Source organism: Passer montanus, unplaced genomic scaffold (assembly GCF_014805655.1).
Source record: "Passer montanus isolate IOZ18808 unplaced genomic scaffold, ASM1480565v1 scaffold101, whole genome shotgun sequence".
Lineage (NCBI taxonomy): Eukaryota > Metazoa > Chordata > Aves > Passeriformes > Passeridae > Passer > Passer montanus.
The window spans coordinates 1,849,530-1,863,807 of NW_024356616.1; the positions used below are offsets into that span (position 1 = coordinate 1,849,530).

The 14,278-nt window shown below is 47.0% G+C and overlaps 1 protein-coding gene across 3 annotated transcripts; it reads right to left on the reverse strand.

Moving 5' to 3' along the window:
• Nucleotides 1-845: 845 nt before the first annotated feature.
• Nucleotides 846-11,904, reverse strand: ANXA4 (annexin A4). Of its 3 annotated transcripts, none has more exons than XM_039716559.1 (13): nucleotides 11,802-11,904; nucleotides 8,373-8,428; nucleotides 7,218-7,293; nucleotides 6,754-6,848; nucleotides 6,387-6,500; nucleotides 6,155-6,245; nucleotides 5,084-5,163; nucleotides 4,575-4,631; nucleotides 4,117-4,210; nucleotides 3,558-3,653; nucleotides 3,062-3,120; nucleotides 2,523-2,645; nucleotides 846-2,266 (listed from the first exon to the last, which is right to left on the reverse strand). In XM_039716559.1, the coding sequence occupies exons 2-13, from the start codon at nucleotides 8,373-8,375 to the stop codon at nucleotides 2,207-2,209; spliced, it is 948 nt and encodes a 315-aa protein (XP_039572493.1). In that variant the 5' UTR covers nucleotides 8,376-8,428; nucleotides 11,802-11,904; the 3' UTR covers nucleotides 846-2,206. The 3 variants fall into 3 exon arrangements, with proteins under 3 accessions (XP_039572493.1, XP_039572486.1, XP_039572501.1); XM_039716552.1 differs by lacking the exon at nucleotides 5,084-5,163 and adding an exon at nucleotides 5,449-5,528; XM_039716567.1 differs by lacking the exons at nucleotides 5,084-5,163; nucleotides 11,802-11,904 and adding exons at nucleotides 5,449-5,528; nucleotides 11,464-11,553.
• Nucleotides 11,905-14,278: the final 2,374 nt, after the last annotated feature.

Sequence of the window (14,278 nt, forward strand, 5' to 3'; positions counted from 1 at the left end):
TGTATATATATTTGTGTGTATGTGTGTATATATATGTGTGTGTGTATATATGTCTATATATATACACATAACCTATATATATATATCTATATATATAGGTAATGATTAAGAAATAGAAATATATATTTAAGAAATATTAAGGAATGTTTCGGAAATAGATATATTTCTTATATATATTTATTTATATATTTTATTTATATATTATCTATATAATATATATTGTATTTAATATGTATTTAATTGATTATATTATTTATATTATATATAGTGTATATCTAGATATTTAAGAATAAAGCAATATATATACAAATAAATAAATAAATATGTGTATATGTACTTTTATTTATATATGTGTGTGTATATATATATGTGTGTGTGTATATCTATATATCTATCTATATATATATCTGGTGCTTTATTATTAAATTACTCCTAGCCAGTGTTTAGCAAAGTTGCCATAAGCTGCTTTTGTAGAAAAACAGCTTGGGAAACTTACTGAAACTTACTGAACCTTACTGAAACTTACTGAAACTTACTGGAACATAAACACACTGATGGAGTTCAATGAACACAGCCTGGGAGAGAAACGTATTGTTGAGGTTGGACATCTGGAGTGTGCAATGTATGGACAAAAGGACGATTTCCAGAAACCAGACCATAAATAGGAGACAAATACTGAGTTCACGTGTTGGAAAGTCCTTACCAGAGGAAAAGGATACAAAGAAGATGAAAACCGTGGATGAATTAGCATAAGAAGCAGCGCTGCAGCCACTCCCCATCCAGGACTGGGGTCAAAACAAATTCCAGCCGTGTCCCCTCCCAGAGCACACCACCGCGATGGGAAGTACAGAAACAAATTGTTTATTCATTTTATTTTCCAGCGCTCTGAAACCCAACCTGACCCAAGGCACTGAACCCCCCCCAGCCAGCACCTCTGCAGCTGCTGGGCTGGGCTGGGCTTTTCCCCTCAGAACTGGGTAAAGCTCTGCCTCCTCTGCTGGCAAAACTCAGGAATGTGTCTCCAGTGGCAGCCCAGAGAACGAGAAAATGATTTTACTGGAGGTTACAGAGGCATCTCCTACTCCAGCCTGTTTTAGAGGAAAATGAGGGATGGGATTGGGGTGCAGCCACCTCAGTGCTGGAGCTTGGCCAAAGCAGCCTCAGGCTGATCCTTCACAACAGGATTATCCAAAAAATAAATTGCTAAGGCAAAGCAGAGTCCCATTTTTGGAGGTCTGGGGGAGAAGTCTCTCCCTGAGGCTGATGGGGACACCCCGTGAGGCCCAGGCACAAACACGGGTCCCTTCTGGGATTGTGACACAGGGCAGCTGGCTGGCAGAGTGGTGGAGATTTGGGCAGCTGTCCCAGGCAGGTCTGGGGAATCCCCTCAGGGATATTTGGGAATGTGTCCCAGGAAAATCAGGGAGCTACCCCAGCAGCAGGCTGGTGAGGTGGGGTTTTGGGGACAGGTCATTCCTTAAAAGGCACCATTCCAATCACAGCACTTTATCCAGAGCAGGTTTATAATATAATCCACATTATTTATATTTCCATGATCCAGCAGACAGACCAAAATCACAGGGCTGCTCTAACCAGGGCAGAAAAAGGTTTTTCTCATGTCACCAGTGACAATTCCCCACTTACAGGCAACATATACACACAGCACAGCCAGGCTGTTAATGCTCCACACTAACAGAGGCAAGTTAATATGTAAACGTGTTTGTATTTTAGAGATTTGGTTTCTTTGTGGTTTAATTCTACTGAAAAACTGAAGCAAACCTGTGTTTTGTAGCCTCCATGTACCAATGAGGTTGGCTTTTCCCTGGGCAGCCTCTCACTCTCAGGTTGGCTTTAGTTGATGCATTTTGCTGGTGAGCACAACAGCAGAGGGGCAGCTGCTCAGGAAACAACTTTTATACCTTTGGTTACAGCATTCTGTGTGAGTTGGGCTTCACCAGCCCAGTTAGTAGGCAAATGGGTGTTCCAAGCATAAAAGTGTATCAAAAAGGTCAACCTTTTAACCAGAACATGAACTAACCTAAGTCAATAATCAGAGTAATTAATAAGGCATTTGGAAAAAAAAAAAAAAGATAAAAGGAAGAAATCTTTATCATGATTGGACTCTATGATCTTAAAGGTCTTCTCCAACCTAAACCATTCCATGATCAGCTGCTTCCCATCACCCAGCAGGTTCCTCAGGCCTCCTTTAATCCTCCCCACCACACAGCCTGAGCAGAACCTTCCTGTAGTCCCCTGAGCAGTCTCCCTAAAGAGAACAGACAAAAGAAACACCATTAATTTTGCAGCTCCATGGAAAGCAGGATTCCTTTCAGCATAAATGACTGACTGTAGTGTTTGTATCCTCTTTGACAACTTCATAAGCAAGAACATTCAGGAAGGTTTTCAGTACATAAATGTAAAGTCTCCTTAACTCCACCTCCTCTAAAACACCCAAATGTTGTTTTGAGGATCTCCTAGGTGCTGCTTAGCAAACCCAGTTGTGTGTAAGACTCTGAGCTCACCTTAATGAAGGAGTGCAGTGATTTTCCATACATGGCCAGGAACTCCCTCCTGATGTAGAGCATGTCAATCTCAGCACGGGACACCATCACCCTGATCAGAGTGCTGTCATCAGTGCCCAGGCCCTGAGGGGACACAACAGCACTGCACAGGCTGGGGACACACAGGGACAGGCACTGAGCCCTGGCCTTCCGTGGAATCCACTCCTGACTAGACCATTTTTGCATTAATGCAGGCATCCATTACCAGCTCTGAGCTTCCTGAAGGAAAACACCTCCACAGAAAAGCTCTGAGCTTCCTGAAGGAAAAGAGCTCCACACAAAAGCTCTGAGCTTCCTGAAGGAAAACACCTCCACAGAAAAGCTCAGAGCTTCCTGAAGGAAAACACCTCCACAGAAAAGCTCTGAGCTTCCTGAAGGAAAACAACTCCAGAGAAAAATTCAGACTTCTTTCTTTTTTTCCCTCCAATTAACACAGTTTCTTTTTCTCTAATTGACTTGAGCATGGAGAGGCAGGAGGGAAAATAGCAAAATCTCTTTACCTTCATGGATTTGTACAGTCTTTCAGCAAAATAAGCAGGTTTATTCCTCATGCACTTTACTGTAAGGGAGACAAGAGCAAGATAATTAAAACCAATAAACACTGAAGGATAAAGTCTTCCAAACCCTTCCAGCAGTTTCTCAGTGCAGACATTTATTCTGTAAAAATGCAACTGAACAAGCACAGTGCAGACATCCAGAGTCAGTGACCTGCTGTCAATTGATGTCTCCATGCCCAGTGCACAGCAATAAAATATTTTTAAGGCTTTAAAGCTTTCAGACAGCAAATATCATCTGCCAAAGCATCCCTTGGCAGAGAAATACAAAGCACAGAACCTTCTTACCAGGTCTTTGCATCTGCAAAGATTAAAACACTGTGGCTTGTAAAACAACGAAAAAGAATGTGCCTCCTGAAGCTGTGCAAACAGTCAGGGCAAGAGACAGTATTTTTAATTATTTAATTAGTTTGTAGACAAAGATTAAAAGCAGGGAACTCACCCACAGCTAACAAAGCATCCTCAAGGTCTCCTGACATCTCAGATTTAATGCTGTCTGTGATGTCCTTATTAGCAATCACTCTGTACACATCAAAAACTAGGAGGAAGAGTTGGATAAAAGAGCCAAGTGAGCTGCTTCAGTGTGTAACCCCCGAGGATCACTTTGCAAGATCAAGCTCCTCATAGCCTGTACAAACACTGCACCATTACCATGACATTGTAAGCTAAATCAGGGCTGCCCCTCAGAAATAACTCATTTTAATTATCAACTGTCTTGCTAATTAGCCTACCACTGCTGCAAGGATTTTCCAGAACTGCTATTTAATGCAGTTTCCATGCTTAGCTCTGTCCCATGGGAGTCACACTTCATTATCTCCAATTTACAGGCTAGAGGAGGTTGTATGGGTGTTTTACTCAACTTCCATTTTGAATCAACTGGCCCTGAGAATATCTGTTGTCTCAGGAAGGGATCACAACCAGTTAATGAGCAAGTACAAAGCTCTTACAAAAGTACTGTCCTCAAAGCAGGGGAAAAACCCAGCACACCAGAGAGGTCCTACCTCTGAGCAGGTGGCACCTGTTCCTTGTGCAGAGGATGGACATGAACTGCACCTCATCTGTTCCCCATTTCTTCTCCCCAGCTTCATACAGGGCCTGGAAGACATGAACAAAGTGGGGATAATTGAGAACACCAGGTGTATATAATGAGATTTTTACTTCATGGAACCATTTGGGTTGGAAAAGCCCTCTAAGGCCATTGAGTTCACCACTAACTCATGTCCCCAAGTGCCACATTCACATGGCTGTTGAATCCCCTCAGGGATGGGGACTCCACCCCAACTCTTTTGGGGGAAAAATATTTCCTAATATCCAAGTCTTCACCTGGGGCACTGCTGACTAGCACAACTTCAGGTTTACTCATCTACCTTGAGAAAAAGAGGTCTATAAACAGCAGGGATTCACCACACATCACATACAAACCCAGACAGTCCTTTCCAGGAAGCAAATTGCTACACACCTGAGCATCTTGTTGAGCAAGGGCTTCATCCACAAATGTTCCCTCATCTCTGTTACCCTGCAGTAATACAAGGATGAAAAACTCATTTCAACAGAGCAACTAATGGAAGTAAGTCCTGCAAAATCCCCATTCAAAACCAGTCACTGGAGATGTATAATGGGATTGTTAACATTGAGTAATGGGTTAGAAATACAGCAAAATGTGATTCAGATGTGATTGTTCTTTTGAAACTAGCAGCCATCCACTTTATTAAAAAGAGCACATGGCATTGAGGCATGGCAGAGTGAGGCTGCTCTCCCTGCAGAAGCTGGTGTGAAGTGCTGGCAAGGTGAAATGCAAGGGAAGTGAAACAGCAGCCAGCCTGAAGCACCTCTGTGGGAAATGGATTTATAGAAAATTCTCAAAGCCTGACAGAAGGCTCACAATCTGTATGCAAACTTTGGGATCAGAAATGAGTGAGAGGTGTCCAGCAGATGTTCAGCCCTGTTATCTCCCCAGCCTGGACTCACCGTGGCCAGGGACACGAGGACCCTGCGGAACAGGGAGGATGTGTCAGAGACAATGTCGTCCTCCAGGGTGGAGCCATACTCTGCCAGGGCACACACACAGCACATCTGTTACTCACACAATCACAGGATTTGCTGACTGGGGAGGGACCCACAAGCATCAGTCCAGCTCCTGGGCCTGCATAGAACCATCCCCAGGAGTCCCACCATGTGCCCAAGAACGTTGTCCAAACACTCCCTTAGCTCCATCAGGATTGCTGCTGTTCTAGGGAGCCTGTTCCAGTGCCATCTGTATGCCAACTTTGGGATCAGAAATGAGAGGTGTCCAGCAGATGTTCAGCCCTGTTATCTCCCCAGCCTGGACTCACCGTGGCCAGGGACACGAGGACCCTGCGGAACAGGGAGGATGTGTCAGAGACAATGTCGTCCTCCAGGGTGGAGCCATACTCTGCCAGGGCACACACACAGCACATCTGTTACTCACTCAATCACAGGATTTGCTAACTGGGGAGGGACCCACAAGCATCAGTCCAGCTCCTGGGCCTGCATAGAACCATCCCCAGGAGTCCCACCATGTGCCCAAGAACGTTGTCCAAACACTCCCTTAGCTCCATCAGGATTGCTGCTGTTCTAGGGAGCCTGTTCCAGTGCCCAGCCACCCTCTGGGTGGAGAAGCTTTTTCTAACATCCATCCTGAACTGTCCTCAGGATACAAGTTGTCTCAGCAGTGCAGCACAGGGGGACAGGCATGTCCTGCTGGCCACACACTGTGGCTAGGACAAGCCAGGATGCTCTTGTCCTTGGCTTTCATGACAGCAATCCAGCCACCATATTGAGTGGTACAGGGCAAAATTAAAAAGCACAGCCAGGATAAAACTGGCAAAAGATCCACCATGGATAGACCTCCAGCTGACAGACATAACCACCCCACCCCATTACATTTCCAACAACTCAATTTCTGGGTGTAATTCTTGTCCTTGGTGCTGACAGACCCTTCTCCTGCCTCTCCACACACCCCTGCACACCCACAGGTGGCTTCTGAACCAGTAAGAAATTGCAGAGCGTGTCACATACGGAGTTTGTAGTTCTCATTGATGCGCCGGATCTCCTCGTTGGTGCGAGAGGCCAGGATTTCAATCAGGCAGCCTTCATCTGTCCCTGCTCCCTGGGGAACCAGAGACAAAACTCTGACAGCTAGGACTTTTATTAGATATAGCTTAATAAGAAATTAATAATTAGTATACAATTATGGCATTGCATACTGAATTGACCGTAAGTCATGTGAGGTGAAAAAGGATTTCCAAACCTTTAGAGCCCTCCTCAGTTCATGCACATCATACATGGTAGTAGGAGTCATCAAACCAATGATCACCCTTTCAAAATTCCCACTCAGCTCAGACTTCAAGTCATCAATCAAATCCTAGAAGACAGAAAGAGAAGAAAGGAGAAAAATACACGGCCTTTGAGAAGAGGAAGAACTCAGTCAATACTTTTCTTGGACAAACAGTTACTCTGAAGTGAACAAAAACAAAAATCTTGGCCAAGGAAAGCTTGTGCTCAGTGCCAATCATGCTCTTATGGAGACTAGGATGTTTTTCACATTTCACCCGAGTGGTACAACCCAAAAAAGTCCCAATTAGAGGCACAGGCACTGATCTCTGAAGAGCACCTACCCTGCCAATAGTGCTTTTGTAGGTGATCAGAACTTGCTGACGTTGGGAAACGTTCAGTTTGGTCAAGCTCTCAATGATGGCATCTTCATCTGTGCCTGGAAGGAACCAAAGAAAACCAGTCAAGCTGCTTGTACCAGACCCAGAGGCCTGCTCTGGCCTTGCCCAGGGTGTGCCATTGGCCACACAGCCTTACACACATCCTTGCACAACCTGGCTCTCATGTGTGCATGAGTGCCTCAGCCCAGCAGCACCACACCACAGACACAGAAAACAAGAGCCTGACTAAAGACATTTTTGTGGCCAAGACTTGGATTTCCAGTGGGGTTCAAGTTGCCCAATTCCCTCCAGTGCCCTCACAAGGTGATGCAAATAGCTGAACATCCCCTCCAAAAAAACACCAGTAAAAACCTTCCCAACCAGCAGAGCTGAAAAAGAAGGTTTAACAGTGGAGGGAGATAACTTACCAAGGCCCTTCATGGCCTTCCTTAGAGCCTGTGCTTCTTGCTCAGCACTGAAAGCTGAGACACCCTTGATTGTTGCCTAAAGCCAAAGGAGAGGAGTTATGAAAAGTAGTCACAAAGTGAGACAATCACAGAGCAGAGCTGAATTAAGAAAAAAAAAAACAACAAAAACAAACAATTCAAAAGATGTAAACATCTCTTTTGGAAAGTGGCAGCAAGTAAAGTCCACCCTCCAAACATGAGTGATTTCATACCAGGTTCCATCCATTCCAAAAATGAAATGGTTTGTTCCCAGCCACATAAGAAATAAGCTACAGGGATTCAACTGAAAAGAGAAAATATCTTAATGTGGCTGCCCATGCAGTATCTGTTTTCCAGTTAAATTAGGGCACACTGCCTGACATCTCTGTTTCCTAGCAGTTTTCCATGTAAATCACAGAAGAAGCTGTTCCCAGCAAAGCCCCATCCTGACTTCTCTAAGAGCAATCAAGGACCATCATTCTGTTCAATAACACACCAAGAAGTGCAGTGTTTTACCCGAAATGGAATTCACAAACAGGTTTCTCCTGCCTCTGGTCTGGTGCAATTTCTGGGGAAATACACTTTTCTTGCAAAGCTCTTCATGTTCCCAAGAAAATCATCAGTGGTAAAAGTACCACTTAACACTCAATGGGCAGAAAAGTGTTCCTCTGTCCCTGGAAGTGTTCCAGGCCTGGCTGGACAGGGCTTGGAGCAGCCTGGGACAGTGGGAGGTGTCCCTGCCCATGGCTGGAGATGGAACTGGATGATGTTTAAGGTTCCTTTCAACCCAAACCATTCCAAGATTCTGTAATAACAACCATAGAAATGGCTGCCTTGTAGGCTCAACCTGGAAACAATAATATGCCTAGGAAGTTTATCTGCAGAAATTAATGTTCTTTGGATTATTTGAATATCTGATCTGGTTTTCCATTAACTCCCCAATGGCAAAAGCCTGTATGTGTGGGTCATTTTCCCCTACAATGAGGAAGCAGAAAGAAGTGATAAATTCACCCCCTTGAAGGGGCAGACAGTGACAGTGTTCTTCCTGCTGTGTCCTTATCTGAGCTCCACTCCCCACATTTATCAGGTCAGAGCAAAGGCTTGGCACAGCCTGGCACAGCAAACACACTCACTCACCATCCTGCTCGGATCTGGTCAATCTGTTATTGTCTGTGTCCAGGGCACTGAGACAGCTGCAATAATAAAACACAGGGAGTGTTAGTTTTCTAGCAAATTATTAATAGAATACACCTTCCCTCGAAGGTTAATGAAGCTGGTTAAATAACCATCTAATTCTTTGAGGACTAAAGCAAGGTTGAGCAGCCCAAGTGAACGCCCAGGGCAGCTTCCCAGAGTGTCCAGCCCTGCTTTGTGCTGAGCAAAGGCTGGATCACGACAGCACAGGGCCAGGGCCAGGCTGGGAGGGATGTTGTGGACACACAGGTGATTAGCACTGGTAATTTAATGATTCTTCTCTACTGCCTGCGTGACAGCCTGGCTGAGGCTACAAGGAGAAGCAGACAGTGCTGCCCTGGAGCAAAGAAAATAGACTTGATTCCCATGTCCTCCAAAATGCATGGCTTTGACCTTGGCAGGTGAGAGCCTGAGGGTGAGCAGGGTGAGGATGAAGCAGGGTGAGGATGAAGCAGGGTGAGGATGAAGCAGGGTGAGGATGAAGCAGGGTGAGGATGAAGCAGGGTGAGGATGAAGGTTCGGGGGGAGCAGGGTGAGGATGAAGCAGGGTGAGGGTGAGCAGGGTGAGGGTGAGCAGGGTGAGGATGAAGCAGGCTGAGATTGCCCACACAGCCCTAACCCTTCCTGGATCCTGCCTGGGAGGCAGAGACATTGTGGTGTAGGTGAGCACACAAAGGAGAAGCTCACTTGAACACTGGGCAGGAGAATTATTTTCCTTCTTATTATCTTAATAGAACATTTTATATTCAACATGCCCTCAGTTTGGTGAACTGTGTCCTTCCTTGTAGGGCTGTAGTTTTAACTGACAAAACCCTCAAAAATCCCCAAAGCTTCCTTGCCATCTGCCCAGGGTTATTAGTTCTGTTCACATTTTTGTTTGCAATCAGAGAGTCTTTGCATGAACACACCCAAATTTTCCTGAGATCCCTTGACAGGATGTCACGTACCAGGACAAAGTTCACTTCCCCACAACCCAAGTTCACCCCAGCATCAGAACAGAGGAGTTAGGAAAGGCAGACTCAAAGAGATACCTACATACAGTAGGGTTGAATTAAATAAAAAATAAACTCAAAAGATGCAAACACAGTGACAACAAGTCAAGTCCACCCACCAAATGTGTGGTTTTATTCCAGGCTTGAGCGAGTTCTCTCATTAAAGCCCTGAAGCAGAAGCAGAGGTGCCAGCAGTGAATAACATCTCTTCCTAATTCTCCTCGTGGTGCTTAATAGCTGCTATCCACGAGCCCAGAGAGTTGTGCAAGACCAGGAGTGTGTTTGCTCCTGCTCCACATGACTCCTACAGACCTGGAATGCACAGGAGCTGCTCAGGCCAGTTAACTCTGTGTGGCACTTGCCATGGACCTGTTACGCACGGGCACTCCCGGGTGCACCTCTAACTTACTACACCCTCTGCAATCAGGCAACATACAGCAATTATTACTGTTGAGTTTGCTTCCTTTCATCTGGTCATGAATTCCAGCGATCACAGCATGACCTAGACCTCAGAAAAGTCATCTTTGCTCTTCTCTAATCTTTTTACAGAAGTAAAAAGCCAATTTTGTTTGCTTTGGTCAGACACTAAATGAAGGCTCCGAATTTCACTGCTGTTTTTGTGATGGAGCTGGTTGGTACACAGAAGCAGGAATATCAGACAGGCTGGTTGAGCAAGTCAATTAGAGGGCAAAATAAAGGTCAGTAGCAAGGGAAAGGGAAGCAGAGAAATTCTGAGGGCAAATGAGCTGGCAGAAGGAAACCAAACCATGAGGAGAGGCTGCGTGTACTGCACTCAGGGCAAATCCTCTCGCAACATCCATTAACAGCAGAAATACCACACTGAGTATTGACTGCAAGACTGATTTCTCCATCCTGGGAACACCACTGGGAATTGAAAGAGCAGAGCACTGGAAAGGCAGCAGTGCAAAGCCACTGCTCAGTCTGCAAGTGCTGGTTTGTTCCTGGTGCATTTCTGTGTGAGAATGAGCCTCTGAGGTTACAGGTGGGAGAGCACAGCCAGGCTGTCCCCTGTAACCTTTTCACAGCTGAAGGGGTCTGCAGGAACTGGGGCTTTACATGAATGAAACTCTCCTAAGCCACCCCTTGGCAAGCAGAGAGAGGGAATTGCTCAGCAGATTTGCCAGTGCTCAGCAGCTTAACACAATTCCTGGCCTGCAGCTCAATCAGGGAAAAACAGCTCCAGGACAGGAACAATACTTTGCTCTGTGTTTTGAAGAATTAAACTGCATGCAAGAGTCAGCCAGGCAGTGCTATGATCCTGATGTTGTTTGCTTCACCCCAGAATAAAGGCCTGGCACAATAAACCTGGCAGAGAAGAAGAAGCTCACTCTGTGCCCAGGTGACAGAGTGCGAGTGTAGGAGGCATCCCTCCCATTACTCGATTTTTTTTTCCATGGATGATCTTTCCCTGGCAGGCTTTATCAGCTAAACAGCCTGTTTTAAGTCCATATCAAACATCCTCTAAAAGCTGAATAAACTTGATTTATCAGGGAAGTGCTGACACTATTGCATGTGCTGGCCAGTTCAAGTTTAGGCTTGCACACAGTCAGGTTTTCCTGACTGTGCTCAGAGCACACACACAGGAACCACCAAGGAAAGTTCCAACAGCTTAACAGGATATAAACACAGGGCTTTCCCCCTCCCAGTTTGAGCTCGCAGCGTTGCCAGTCCTACACCTCGGGTCTGGATGGAAACCCACCGCTTTGTGACCCTTTTCCTCGCGAGGCAAACACTGGACCTGTCCGACGAGTTCCTTCATTTACCCAAACACAACCCACACCCAGAGCCGAATCAGCTTTTCCAGAGCTCGGCCACCGGCAGCTGTTGCCGGTGTGCGGGATGCAGCCCTGGCTGCGCTCCCGGGGTGCCCGGGCTGGGGCTGGGGCTCACCGCAGGGCCACTGACTCCGAGATCGCAGCTCCAGAAAGGATCTCCCGAGACAGCTGAGGTATCCCAGCGCCTCCCACACTATGACCTTTATCTGCCACTGCCCTCGGAAGGAATAAAAACATGATTCTTACAGCCTTGTACGCCTCATTCAGCCTGTGCGCACACCCTCTGCCATGCCCTCGGCGCTCCAGCGGCCAGGACGTGCCAGCCCTGGCACGGCACAAACAGGAACCAAAAGCCGCTTGTTCTCTCTGTGACAGGGAAAGGTCAGCCCTTCCTCCATCCCAGCTGCCCCGTCCTGGCTCAGCCCAGTCCGGGCTGCCCCAGTGCCGCGGCACCGCTGGCATCGCCCAGCCCGGGGCTGCCGCTCCCGCAAAAAAGCGGGGACTGGCACCTTCCCGGGCACCTTCCCAGGCACCTCCGGCCATGCAGCGCCGTCCCCATGCCAAGGGGAACGCTTGGCACTCACCTGCTGTCCCGCGCGGTCCCTGGCACAGGTGGGGAGAGCTTTGGTGGCTGTCCTGGGTGGCGAAGTCCCCGCCCTGGCGACACGCGGCAGTGACGTGAGGGAGCTCCAGCCCTGCCCTGCCCATCCCTGAGCGTTGGTTGTGATCCAGAGCAGGGTGTTCTCGGGAAGCTCACTCACACTGCGGGTTTGGGATGGAACCCCAAACTGCACTTTTGGGGTTACACGGAGGGCTGGCAGGCTGGGACGGCATTCCCTGTAAAATCCCTGGGAGCAGAAGGGCTCTGCCTGCAGGCTCTGCTCTCTCCTCCTGCCTGCAGCAGGGGGGAGCGAGGGGGACGGCATCGTGAAGCACACAGACAGAAACACCCGCGAGGAAGAAGTCCTGATTCAGCCTCCTCACAAACAACACTCCCCCGGTGTTGTTTGTGAGGATTTCTGATCTCTATCGTGCCTCCTGTGCTCCCACAGCACCTCTCTGGCTCTTCAGCATCCTCAGCCCTTGTCTAAGCACTTTGCATTGCAAACAGCCATGATTTCACTTAGCATGGTTCTTTGCATAACGATTATTCTTTTTGCCCCGATAAATGGCAGTGCCCTCAAGCCAAAACCCTTCAGGAAAAGGGACTTTGTTTTACCCTGATGTGACCCTGCTGGGATCAGCCATGGACATGATCACAAAGCTGACAGAGGGAAATCAACCTTGCAATAGAGGTATCTTGTCTTCAAATGTTTATCCTCAGGACCTTTGGTTCCTCTGATGCCAAATGTGCTGTTATTATCACGGATAAACCAAGCCTCTCAGTTTTTTCCAGCTCTGTCTCATCCCTGTGCCTCTTTGCCCATGTTCCTTTGCTGAAGGGATCTAAATTTAGCAGCCTGGATGCGGGCAGGCTGTGCCTCAGTGAGCATGTCTGTGTGGGTTATTTATTGCAGCTCCTGCTGCAGCTCAGCTCCCAAAACAGCTCCACGGAGCCCAGCACCTACTGCTGATGCAAGGGGATGGACCAGGGGAGCAGAAAATCCAGGTTCAAGCCTCAAGCCCTCTCCTTTTGCACTGCAGAGCCTCTTTCCGTGGAAAATCTGGCACTTGACCCTGCCCAGGATTCAGTGTGGACCAGCACATATAAACTGTTGCTAAGGAGAAACTTTTCTCTTTCCTACATCTGTGAAAGTTTCCATTCTCAGCCCTTCTTCTCACGTCAGCAGTCCCTGCTCTGGGCCCATTTTAATTCCCCAGCAGAACTGCTGTGTTTCTCCATCTTAGGTTGCCAGTGATTTTTTTAGCCTGTGTATTTTCATCCTTCTGTTTGCTTCCCAGTCTCTTCAGCCCCCAGAACTGGAAGGCTCTGCAGTCACTGGTATATGCAACAGTAATTATTGAATACCATGAGTTATTACTTTTCTTTCCAAATTAGTTAAATATTACACCAATCCACCCATTCATTATTTTAACAATTTAACCTTTTCTTTCCCCCTGGGAGAGGCACCAAGGAGGAGGAATACTTGAAGATACAAAGTGTTTGTGTGGATGTTTTTGACCACCTGGAATTAGTCATGTAAGTGTAATCCATTCAGCAGCCAGATCCTGACACATCACACAGCCAAGTTCCCTGTAATCATGGCTGGTTATGGGTGCTGGCTCCAGAGCCATCTGATTCAGTCAGTTATTTGGACCAGAAAGGAAAACAAAAAGGCACAAAAGCTTCTGAGCATGCTGAGAGTTGTCTGAGTTTCTCTGGAAGGTGGATAGAATGACAGGGGGTTTAAGGAACCCTGTTATTACCTTGCTACAAGAGCTGCTCCCTTCAGGAAGGTGAAGGGTTGTTGCTGTATTTTCCTAGACAAGGTTCAGGTGACAAAGCTTTGTCTCTCCAGGGGTCCTTTGTGCAGGGTCTGCTCAACTTTCAGCTTTGTCTTCATCTCTGAAAGGAGGGGAAGGCTATGGTTATCCCCCAGTACCTCCAGCTGAAGGATATCACTGGCTGGCATAGCTTTGCTGTCCTTGCATCAAAAGAGGGACAGCAGGGGACAAGCCCACAGTCCCTCTCAGTGCAGTGACAGAGCACGTTGCTCTTCTGGTCACAGATACTTCATTTGTCCTGTCAATTATTTTAACCACCCTTGGTTTGAAGCTCTCAACCCCCCAGACTTTACTCAGTTACACACATGCTTTCTATTCCCACTCCATCCTGATGTTCTCCCATCTACAAAAGACCTCATGAAAATTAAAGGTCACAGAAAAACAGGGAGGGCAGTGTGCATTAAGTAAATCACTTGGGCTCAAGCAGCAGCCCTTTAGGTAGGGGTATTTCTTCAGTCCCACAAGGAGAACAGAGCTGAACCTCTAGAAAATGGCAGCATTTGGTGTTGTTGCCTGAAGGACCTGACCCTTTAAATTTGCATCTCAGAGAGCAAAGGAGCCTTGTGCTAGGAGGAGAGATTTTCAATGTGTCCTTTCATCAACAGGTACCTGCCTT

Excerpts from the sequence above, each read along its gene's own strand:
- ANXA4 (XM_039716559.1), bottom strand. Across the intron at positions 6,246-6,386 it reads AACTGAGGAGGGCTCTAAAG|GGAGCAGGGACAGATGAAGG; the intron begins GTTTGGAAATCC and ends CTGGTTCCCCAG. Across the intron at positions 5,164-6,154 it reads CAATGAGAACTACAAACTCC|AGTATGGCTCCACCCTGGAG; the intron begins GTATGTGACACG and ends GTGCCCTGGCAG.